At 43.5% G+C, this 11,944-nt stretch overlaps 3 protein-coding genes across 3 annotated transcripts in view; 1 reads left to right on the top strand and 2 right to left on the bottom strand.

Moving 5' to 3' along the window:
* Positions 1-11,944, bottom strand: part of LOC144325956 (synaptonemal complex central element protein 3-like) — a 258,614-nt gene that overhangs the window by 157,002 nt on the left and 89,668 nt on the right. The gene's annotated exons all lie outside the window — the stretch shown is intronic.
* On the top strand, positions 1,303-5,200 carry LOC114587620 (V-set domain-containing T-cell activation inhibitor 1-like). The gene is made up of 4 exons (XM_028712114.2): positions 1,303-1,729; positions 2,510-2,917; positions 3,637-3,921; positions 4,829-5,200. The coding sequence occupies exons 1-4, from the start codon at positions 1,666-1,668 to the stop codon at positions 4,861-4,863; spliced, it is 792 nt and encodes a 263-aa protein (XP_028567947.2). The 5' UTR covers positions 1,303-1,665; the 3' UTR covers positions 4,864-5,200.
* The window catches only part of SPICE1 (spindle and centriole associated protein 1), a 24,869-nt gene continuing 18,105 nt past the window's right edge, over positions 5,181-11,944 (bottom strand). The window contains exons 14-17 of the mRNA XM_077920951.1: positions 10,164-10,356; positions 9,829-9,934; positions 7,981-8,068; positions 5,181-7,201 (exon numbers count right to left, since the gene is read on the bottom strand). Of these exons, the coding sequence (XP_077777077.1) occupies positions 7,148-7,201; positions 7,981-8,068; positions 9,829-9,934; positions 10,164-10,356 (441 nt within the window). The 3' untranslated portion in view covers positions 5,181-7,147. The remainder of the gene's footprint in view (positions 7,202-7,980; positions 8,069-9,828; positions 9,935-10,163; positions 10,357-11,944) is intronic.

The following is an 11,944-nucleotide window of genomic DNA, read 5'->3' as shown; positions in this document are numbered from 1 at the left end:
GTAGATAAATAGGGACCGCTTACCAGCGGGAAGGTAAACGGCGTTTCCGTGTGTGGCTCTGGCTCGCCAGATGCAGCTTGTCACGCTGGCCACGTGACCCGGAAGTGTCTTCGGACAGCGCTGGCCCCCGGCCTCTTGAGTGAGATGGGCGCACAACCCTAGAGTCTGTCAAGACTGGCCCCTACGGGCAGGGGTACCTTTACCTTTTATCTTCCTTATGTCTGCTTGCACCACAGGGCACAGTTAACATATTGTTGCCAACTGACCAGAAAGATGGGGGTGGGTGGGAAATTGCCCCCACCCACAGCAAACCTAATAGTTAATTTGCATTGGGAACCAGGCAGAGGGCCTTCTCGGTGGTGGTGCCCGCCCTGTGGAATGCCCGCCCATCAGATGTCAAGGAAATAAACAACTATCTGACTTTCAGAAGACATCTTAAGGCAGCCCTGTTTAGGGAAGTTTTTAATGTTTGATGTTTTGTTCTGTTTTTAATATTATTTTGGGAGCCACCCAGAGTGGCTGGGGAAACCCAGCCAGATGGGGGGGGTATAAATAAACAACAACAACAACAACTATTATTATTATTATTATTACTATTACTATTATTATTACCATTCTTATTATTACCATTCTTATTATTATTATTATTACTACCATATTATTACCATGTGGGACATGGGTGGCACTGTGGGTTAAACCACAGAGCCTAGGACTTGCCGATCAGAAGGTCGGCGGTTCAAATCCCCACGATGGGGTGAGCTCCCGTTGCTCGGTCCCTGCTCCTGCCAACCTAGCAGTTCGAAAGCACGTCGAAGTGCAAGTAGATAAATAGGTACCGCTCCAGTGGGAAGGTAAATGGCGTTTCCGTGCGCTGCTCTGGTTCGCCAGAAGCGGCTTAGTTATGCTGGCCACATGACCTGGAAGCTGTACACCGGCTCCCTCGGCCAATAAAGGACTTGCCGATCAGAAGGTCGGCGGTTCAAATCCCTGCGAAGGGGTGAGTTCCCGTTGCTCAGTCCCTGCTCTTGCCAACCTAGCAGTTCGAAAGCATGTCAAAGTGCAAGTAGATCAATAGGTACCGCTCTGGCGGGAAGGTGAACAGCGTTTCTGTGCGCTGCTCTGGTTCACCAGAAGTGGCTTAGTCCTGCTGGCCACATGACCCGGAAGCTGTACGCCAGCTCCCTCGGCCAATAAAGCGAGATGAGCGCCACAACCCCAGAGTTGGTCACGACTGGACCTAATGGTCAGGGGTCCCTTTACCTTTACCTTACCATGTGCTCAGGGATACTCTTTTCAGGACAAATGGGCAAGAAAACCAAGGAGACACCACTCCTTACCTGTTTTAAAGGCCAACAGAGCTAGACCAAAGTAATCAATGTAAGAATGTGCATGAACTGAAATGGGGGGGGGGGACTCCTCCATCTGTGTTCTGCTCCTGTGATGTGTACTGCAAGCTCATTACTTCTCCTCCTGGAATTAAGACACATGGTGCTGGATGAGCACAGAGGCAAAGAAGCTCAGTGATGCAGTTGTTAGGAGCAGTCGCTGGCTGAGAAGTCGTTCTTCGGTGGCAGGAGGTGGCACCCGGCTGCGTGGAGCCCTGGAGCTTGGCAGGGGGCGCAGGAAGTCTGATCCAAAGCTCTGCATCTCTCGCTTTGTGGAAGGATGGCTTCCCTTGTGAACCTCATCTCTCCCTTCCTGCTCACGTTGTTGCTGATGTATCACGTTGGTAAGTGGCTCAAAATGTCAGGAAGGCAAGTGGAATGTCTGTGGTCAGTGTGGAATGAAAGGTTCCTTTTTGGAGAGGAGTTGAAACTTCACATTTATGCGCTTTCAAGCTTCTGAGAGCTGCAAGTGTCTTTCTTGGGTTATAACAGTTTCTAGCCTTTTGCCATTTAAGTATTTAATTTTTTTAAACGAATCTCACTTAACCACAATTACGGCACACACCAAGAAATATATCTACCCCGAGCATGGAACTTTGACAAGACTACAGCATCATGGTAAAATGTTTATTTAAAAAGAACGATTAAAAAAAACAACTCACCACAATTCTGCTAGCTAAAATACTAGTGAATGTAAAGCACTTACATCCTTAAAGAAAACTTCTAGTAATTTAAGTCAACAAAGGCAAGAGAGCAAATGTTGGGAGAACAATGTGTTACTCATTCTAAGCTTGAGTGCAAGTGGGAAAATGAGTTTGGTTAAATGGGCAGCATGTTCTTTTGGTTCACTGTTCAGAAAACAGGAGGGCTAAATTAGGACGGGAAGGGTTTAGTTACAGGACTAGGGACAATAACAAGATTTAGCATTCATATAGGGTGTTTTCGTGTGTGTTAAATACTCAGAATACTTCACATGTTATGTTGATGTAATTCTTAGAACAACGCCGAAAGGTAGATGATTGATCAAGAAACCAGTGGCTTTATTGATTGATTGATTGATTGATTGATTGATTTCATCAGCAGAGCAGTTGAGCTAGCAGAGTACTAACCGTTCCATTCCATAGATGCAAAAATGATGGAATTCAAAGTACGTCCCTTCGACAATATTTCTCTGCCCTGCCAGTTCTCCTTTGTGGATGGCATCGATGGCTTGACATTTACGTGGGAGAGAGAAGATATTAAGGAAGAACATGAAGTGGAAGATAAAGAATTTTACAAATTTTTTGTTGGGCTCCACGACTTTTACCAGTTTTACCCAAAGCTGATATACAGCTTTAGCAACAACCAGGAACAGATGGAGGAGCGGAATTCACTATATGAGGGGAGAGTCTGGGTAGATGAGGAGGAGATTGCCGATGGCAGCCTGGCACTCATGTTGGAGCAAGTCCAGTTTTCTGATGAGGCAATATACATATGTAAGGCATACAATTCACAGGGCAGGGGGCAAAGGAAAGTGAAGCTCCTCGTGCAAGGTAAGAACATTTAAATGCACTTGAATATTGCACAGGTGAAAATAGGAAGGTGTGTACGTCTGATATCCCTATTATCACAGAGAGTGCTGACTCCAGGTTTGAGGAAATCCAGTACACTGTGGCCTTTGGTTAGCAGACTTCTCCATCACTTGGAAGCAGTCAATAGCAGCCACACATGGGCTGGGTATAGCCACCATTTAAATATTTTACAATGGTGGTATGTTGGGTGGCTGTGTGAGGAAAGAGGACAAAAGAATGGGACGAATGTGGATTGGGTAGAGTAAGGGATAAAAGGAGATGAATTGGGGATAGGTCACCAAAAAAAACCCGCAACCCTGGCCATCCACAAAAGAACAGGGGGATAAGATCGTGAATATAGATGCTGAGTAGAAATGGGCCATAAGAGTGAATGAGGCAGTTTCAGGATGAGTTTTATAAAATGGCATATGCCTGAATAAAATCTGTTAAAATTTATCCCCTCCCACAATCTAGACTTGTGTAAGTTCTCTTATTTTTCTCCTTCAGAAACTTGGTATTTAAGATTAGGATAGGGTCATGGAGCTGGTTTTCTGTATGTTAATCTTAAGGAAATAGTCGTTCTACCAAGATTTTTTTCTTTCCAAAATTGCCTCTTTCTTCAGAGACCCCAGAACAATTACTAACCAAGCTGCAATTAGCTAAGTCACTAATTGTTTTGTTTTTCCTTCCATAACAATTAGATGCTGAAGAGCCACAGGTGCAGTTCAGCACCGTCAACGACACACTTGTGGCCAAGTGCATCTCCGCAGGCTGGTATCACATGCCAAAGGTGACTTGGCGGAACCGAAGGGAAGAGGACATTTCCAGCTACGCCAAATCAGACATCCTGGAAGAGAAGCAGGATGGGTCCCACAGGGTGGTATCCGTCCTGCACTACCCTGTATTGCTCCACGAGATCTACACTTGCCATATTGAAGAAGACGACGTGCTCAACAGGCCTGTTCGATCCATCCACAAAGTCCCAAGTAAGTGATCTGCTGCTGTCTGCTGCTCTCCCCTTGGACCTTGAAGGTCTGATGCAACATGACATCAGACCTGTGGTCAAGAAAGGACACGCTCCTGTCACACCTGCCCTCTCCAGGACAAATGAAGGCCTCTTGATCTAACGGGAAAGGTGCAGGATAACTGGAGACCTGGGCTTCATACTCTGAGCGGGTTTGACAGGGCTGCCTTCAGATGTCTTCTGGAAGTCAGATAGTTGTTTATTTCCTTGACATCGGATGGGAGGGCGTTCCACAGAGCGGGTGCCACCACCGAGAAGGACTTCTGGCGGTTCCTTCACTGCGAGAAGTGAAGCTACAGGGAACCAGGCAGAGGGCCTTCTCAGTAGTGACAGCCACCTTTTGAAACGCCCTCTCATCAGACGTCAAGGAAATAAACAACAATCTTTTAGAAGACATCTGAAGGCAGCCCTGTTTAGGGAAGTTTTTAATGTTTGATGTTTTATCACTTTATTACTACTACGATCATGATGGGAGCCACTCAGAATGGCTGGGGAAACCCAGCCAGATGGGCAGGGTATAAATAAATTATTATTAATATTATTGACAAACTTGTCAGAATATGAATTTATTTTGGGTTTCCTTTATATTGCGCTTCTTAATGCATGCCAGCCTTCCTTCTGGATCGTGTTAGCGAACACCTTCTACCCAAATACTTAGATCCTTAAAACTCAGTTTGCTTGCAGTACAGCATTTCATTCTTCGGTGGAGTAGTCAAAATCTAATGCTGGCTACAATTTTATATTCACTTACTTGGGAGTAAGCCCCATTGAACTCAATGGGACTTGCTTCTGCATAGATATATTTATAGGATTGCACCGTTTGAGGCATAGCTTGCACAACACTTCCTTTTTTTCTTCTTTTTTTCCAGAGAGGAAATACCATAATATGTACAATCACTATTAGAATGTTAGCTGGTCGCAAGCTACTTGCAAAGAGAAGCCCTTACTGCTTTTAACAGATGAATTCTTCAGCTTTGCACGGTTCTCGGATGCAGCAGAAAGAAGAGGAAAACTAGACTAGACAATAGGACAGTAAAAATGTCTATGGAAATTTGGCTGTTTTCATGCTGCTTCTTGACCTGCATACTTCAAACAGGGCAACAAATCACATGAGATGGCCTAGTTCACATTCTGTATTCTTAGGCACAGAAAGAGCCTTCAAAACCTCTGAACAATAAAGTGAATGAAGTACAGGAAATAATTCTGTCTTTTATACATACGTACCATTTGTAAAGTATAGTTTTTATTGAATTTTAATCAGAGTAAATTTTCCAACAATTGAGAAAAAGAGAATTATAAATATATGTCTTCTTGCAACAAGGTAAGGTGTAACACATCTATCTCCACTACACATGTGAAAATTATTAACAACTTCAGATGCAGAAGATCTTCCTGAAAAGAAGTTTGCCCACCTGAAATATGCCCACCTCCTTATTAATATACTTGAAGAATGGAAATCAGGTTTCAATACAGTTGTCACTTTTAGTTAGCCTCCTAAGCAGCCTGCTATGAAATCTGAGCATCTCTGACAGGATACTTCTTCAAACTCAGCTATTAAATTATTGTGGGTCCTGACTGGAACTTCCGGTGTTGCCCAACAGCAGATTTTCCCATTCACGAATGAACCTGTCAAACTTTCACATTCACGTGTTTATTTTTTGTTTCAGGTTTGTTCAGCTACAATGGTGCTGGCATACCTTGTCAAATCAGCTGTCTGAAATGATAGTAACATAAAGGCACCCCAAGCCGTTGGGAACCAAGGGACTAATGCCTATTGATGGAAGGAGGACAGTACTCACATGGCCATTATAAATTGCCCTTCCACATTTGTATGTAGATTAATGCGATTATACCATTTCACAGAGTTGGGGATGGAGGTTTGAAAGGATACCAGTCAGCTTTTAGGCAAGATTCAAAGTGCTTGTGATAGCTTAGGATACACCTTGGGGGCTACTTCCTTCTGTATATTCTGCTCAGGAGAGTCCCTTTTCTGCATCCCACCTAGGGTAGGTTTGAGTGGGATGAGAGAGGTCTCCTCAGCGGCTGCACCTAGATTACAGAACACCTTGTTCCATGAAGTACAACTGGTCCCTTCCCCTCAGTGTCTTTTGTCAGTTGCTAAATACAGTACAGTTTTATTCTGACAGGTTTTTGTTGCATTTGCACCAGAAGAGCAAAATGTAAATGTAAAGTAACGCAGTAAAATCCTATCCTTCAAAATAACTTTAATACATTTTCCCACTGCAGTAATGGAACAGACAAATACTACGCTTGTATTTCTTCTGCAGAGCCAATAGTAACAGCACCACTTTTTGGATAAAAATTTAAGACACTGCATGGAACAGGAAATAGCTGCCTTCTGTGGCTTTGCATAGGCGAGTTCTTAATAGCAGCACATGGACTATAAGACTTAATGCCAGGATAAATTTGCCCGGCAAATGAAGACAGGTATGGGCACAGTAAACAATTAACTAGACCCCAAAAGTTATACATTCCAGTCCAGGGATTTGCTTTACGTGATATAAAGCCTATCACTATTGCAACCATTTAAAAAATGCTTTACTTCCAGAAAGTATTTGCTCAGCAGCATTAACAGGGTTAAAACATTGCCTCGATCTTCTTATATTAACTGCATACATCAATTAATTACAGTTTCCTCTTTCATACAATACCAAATGTTTCAGATATGAGTATCAAAGAACAAGGGACAAATCCAGGATGTTGGTTTCCAATGGATGCTGAGGCCAGCAATGTGGAAACACAATAGCATGGAGGCAGCGCCACAGCAAGTAGTCTATGCGAGCAGCTCCATCCTTCTGTGGTTCACGTCAAAGGAATGACACAAGCAGTTGTCCGCACAATTCTGCTGCACATAGATGCCTTTGCAACACTGCTTGTTTCAAGTGCCTACTGTACTCCAGACTGCACACATGACACAAGTCCAAGACCGTGTTCAACTCTTAATATGGATGAGAAGTACATAGCCACAGATGTGGAAAGACCTGAGCAGAACTAGTAGGACTGACCTTGTCCATGGCCTCGAAGAAAAGGCTCTAGAACAGGGGCGGCCCCAGACGTCCCAACTCCTGTCATGGCCAATGCAACATCTGGAGGTTCACGAGTTGCCACCCCTGTTCTAGAACTTTATAAGGGTTAAAACACTTTTAAAACAACATCTGGGCTTGGGGCTAACCAATATGGGTTGACAAGGCAAACCAGCCATCTTCTCCTTGCTTTTTAGGCTACAGGAATGGAGAAAAAAAAGTGAAGTGTTACATTCCTTGCACTGTCACTTATTCCTGCCTCCCCTTAAATATAGATATATATTACTTCTGCAATCTTGAGGTTCTGTTTTGACTATCTTCTTCTTATTGTTATTATTAATTTTAACAAAGTAATAATAATGTAAAAATAAAAATGTGCACCCCACCCCAAGACCATTCCATTGTAACTATCCAACCTTCCAAATTTTCAACACCTCTTGTGATGGTTTGACCCCTTTCCGTTTTAACAGTACAAATTATACAAATAGCTTCCATATCTCCTCAAAATAATTTCCCCTGCATATTCCCCGTCTTGCCTTAATAGCACATGTTAATTTATCATTAATAGCTATATTCCACACCTCTTTATACCATTCTTCCATTTTATATTCTGCTTGCCCCTTCCACTTCCCAGCTATAATAACTCATGCAGCTGTCAATAAATTTGTGAGCAAGTCTTTCCTAGCCTGCAAACCTTCCACCTCATTGTAAATTGGTAACCTCTGGACTTTCGGTCAGTTTCAACCCAGTGATTTCTGTTTTCTCCTTAAACACCCTTTGCCAAACCCCCTGTACATATTTACACCCCCACCACATGCGAACGTAAGTCCCAGTTTCCTGGCATCTCCTCCAACATAACACCAAATATTCCTTGTTTATATGATTTAATCTTACTGGTTGTTTAGACTATCTAAGGCTTGACACTCACCCTGAACATTGCCAAAAGGTGGAAGTATGGCTGTCTAAAAATGACTTACCTTTATTCTATGACTGTCAAAAGTCAACTGTACATTTCCCAGTGAGGTATTTAGTGGTAAGCACACCTGGTTATACACATCTGCAGATCTGTAGGCATAAATAATAGAGAGCTAGGAAACACGAAGTGTATAGAATTACAGGTGCTGAGTGCACTGTCCTGTTTCCTAATTGCCTTGTATCTTTATATTATAAACATGTAGGCATAGATGGTCTTCTCTTAAATTTAACTATTATATAGCTCCTAGAGTCTGGGTGCTGCGAACAGGCATGGCCAAACTTGGCCCTCCAGATGTTTTAAGACTACAACTCCTATCATCCCTAGCTAACAGGACTAGTGGTCAAGGATGATGTTAATTGTAGTCCCAAAACATCTGGAGGGCCAAGTTTGGCCATGCCTGTTATAATAATCATAATCTTAACAACAACAACAACAACAACAACCAGGATGTAGATGATTTAGTCATTCAAATTTCAGAAATAATTTGATATAAGTGTTTGAATTGTAGGAGGGCCAGAAAGGGTTATGCCCTCCTTACTTTGGTGGCTGGTCCCTCAGGTACTTTTTGTAGAAGACTCCAGTGGGGCCCATGAATTGACTAAAATTAGGGAAATCAGAGGCTGGGGCATCCCCATAACTTTCCGTGTGTGTGTGTGTGTGCGCGCGCCCACACATGTATTTTAACTAAGCCTGTGTATTACTTGACTGCTTCTCTGTCACTCAGTAAAAAGGCATGCAGGTTGACGGAATTGGCTAGCTAAATGAATTAAGACCTAGACAGGTGAGAAAGGAATGGAAATATACATTTGTATTTAACCATCTGAGTCCATAGATGACTGCTAATGGAAACACATCAGACCTCTGACGTGCCTCAACAAGGCTCTAATGTACATTTAACTTTCCATTAATTAGGAGGCAGATATTATTTGAGAGAAAAAAACAGGTAAAGTCGCACCTTGGTCGACTTACAAAATGTTCAGAAACCAAGGCGTGGCTTCTGATTGGCTGCAGGAACCTGCGTCGGACATTCAGGTTCCAAAGAACGTTCACAAACTGGAACACTCACTTCCGGGTTTGTGGCATTCGGGAGCCAAAATGTTCGACTCACAAGGCGTTCGACTTAAGAGGTACGACTGTATTTGCTTATCAAGGCATTTCAAGTGAAGAAAGCTGTCTGCTAGGCACCTTCTATTTCTAGAGCCAAAATCTGTAACGATTCACTGGAAATCACAGCCACATCTTCAGACTATAAGTTAGCATGGGGTGGAGAACATCTGGCCCATGGACCCAATTGGATCCACCAGGCTGCTGAGAATGGCCCACCAGGCAGTTTGGGGTAAACCTCACTTCATACAGAAGGGAAGAAGAGCTCAGGATTTAGCCTGCTGTCTAGATTCTGCTCCCCTTCCCTGAGCTGTATTCCTTAGGTAAAGTAAAGGGACCCCTGACTATTAGGTCCAGTCGTGACCGACTCTGGGGTTGCGGTGCTCATCTTGCTTTATTGGCCGAGGGAGCAGGCGTACAGCTTCCGGGGCATGTGGCCAGCAGGACTAAGCCGCTTCTGGCGAACCAGAACAGCGCACGCAAACGCCGTTTACCTTCCCGGCAGAGCTGTACCTATTTATCTACTTGCACTTTGACGTGCTTTCGAACTGCTAGGTTGGCAGGAGCTGGGACCGAGCAACGGGAGCTCAACCCATCGCGGGGATTTGAACCGCCGACCTTCTGATTGGCAAGCCCTAGGCTCTGTGGTTTAGACCACAGCGCCACCCGCATCCCTTTTTGTATTCCTTAAAAAAGCTTATACTACCCACCCTGCCTGTAAAAACAGAATAGCTAAGCAACTGACCTCTTTGTACTGGATACACTGGTGGGAGAAGGACTGTTTTCTTTAGAACTATCCAGAATTTCTGCAACTGGAACAGACACCTCAATTGTTCTTCTCTTTCCGGTTTCTAGAAAAGACAGTATCTGATTAGTGAATTATTAGGTGTCCAGGTGTTCCAGTAATGAGGAAGTACATCAAGCAATTACTAAATAGAGAAACAGAATGTTTTCAAAAATTCAAAAAAAGATAAGGGGGGAAAAAGATTGTCAAGTGAAGACAGCTGCCATCATCAGAATACACCAACCCATATTGCCAACACTGATGTAAGAAAAGCTTTTAAATAGTGGGTAACATACCAAGCAAATTTACGGGTGGTGATGGAATTGGTGAAACTGGCGGAGACACAGAGACGAATGTTGGTAACGTTTGCTGATTGGTCAGCTGCACCAGTTTGCTGCGTGCTTCTGCGCTCTGGCGGTTCAGTTCAGCTATTCGTTCATCCAAGCTCCTTGGTAATTCTTTCAAGCTGCTTACGGCATCACCATGTCCCTAAACGAGTATTCAAGAGGGTAGTTAAAAGTCATTTTCATACTTTTCATTACTGAATTTGGCTGCTTGGCAGACTCGGTGCATCTGAGTTACCCAACAGTAGCAGCTATCAGCAACCTTTTTTCCTACAATCTACTTTTAGCCACCTCACGTGGTCTTCAATCACAAAAAAGCATTCTGGCAGCACAAGGTGAAGTAAACGTAGGTCATGATAGATGATAGATCACTGGTTTGAAGCAAAATGTAATAGTCTATAATTATTTCTAGCTGGAGAACAGCAACCAATGGAGTTCCCACAATCCTAACTTATTCAAAGTATTTTTTAAGAGACCTGTGAGTAGAGTTTTAAAAGGGAGCTAACAGAATTCCGCATATACCAAGCTAAGCAGCTTTCAAATAGAATACAAAATAGCATTCAAAAAGTATGTCATTGAATGGAGTACAGCAGTACCTCAGGTTACATATGCTTCAGGTTACACATGCTTCAGGTTACAGACTCCGCTAACCCAGAAATAGAGCTTCAGGTTAAGAACTTTGGTTCAGGATGAGAACAGAAATCGTGCTCCGGAGGCGCAGCAGCAGCAGGAGGCCCCATTAGCTAAAGTGGTGCTTCTGGTTAAGAACAGTTTCAGGTTAAGTACGGACCTCCGGAACGAATTAAGTACTTAACCCGAGGTACCACTGTAATGACATTCAGCAAGTTGTTTAAAACATTTTTTTAAATTGTAACCCACCCTTGGATGTTAAGGTGAAGGAGAGGTAATAAGTTAAAATAATATCACATATAAGATTTGGGGGTGGAGGGAACAAACACTTTATCATTGGCACTGCACTCATTCCCGGAGTAAAAAGGAAGATACAGTGATACCTCGTGTTGCATAACGTCCAGGTTACGGATCTTTGGGTTATGGTCGCGGCAAACCCAGAAGTGTATACTTCCGGGTTTTGCCGTTCGTGCACATGCAAAAGCGCACGCGCAGAAGTGGCACCTCTTGTTACGGATTTCTCGGGGTGTGCGTGGCATCCCAAAACGAATTAAATCTGTAACCAGAGGTACCACTGTAGACTCTATTCCAAGTTGGCTGAAATACCATGTCCAGCTCTAGGCACCACCTTTTAAATCAGGACACTGAACTGAAATAAGGGCAATGAACCCACAGGAGGGTAATCAGGATGGTGCTGAATGGTTTGCTTGAGGAAGAGATTAAGGGGAGACATGACCATGGTATCAAAATATCACACTAATGATTTGAACTGATTTGTTCTCTGTTGCTCTAGAAGGCAGGAACAGAAGCTTTATTGGTAAGAGCTGTTCAATAGTGGCAGGCTGCCTTGAGGAGGCGGTGAGCTCTCCTTTGCAGGAGGTATTTAAACAGAGGATAGACGGCGATCTATTAGGGATGATTGCAGATCCTGTATTCAAGACCCTGCGCTGAGCTGGTGGTTGGACCAGATGAGCTCCAACAGCCCATCCAGCCATATGATTCTATAACTATTTAGGCTTCAGAAAACTCGGTAAAAGGTAAAAAGGTAAAAGACCTCTGGACGGTTAAGTCCAGTCAAAGGCGACTATGGGGTTGCGGTGCTC

Source organism: Podarcis muralis, chromosome 17 (assembly GCF_964188315.1).
Source record: "Podarcis muralis chromosome 17, rPodMur119.hap1.1, whole genome shotgun sequence".
Classification (NCBI taxonomy): domain Eukaryota; kingdom Metazoa; phylum Chordata; class Lepidosauria; order Squamata; family Lacertidae; genus Podarcis; species Podarcis muralis.
This window is presented reverse-complemented; position numbering and strand designations above follow the sequence as displayed.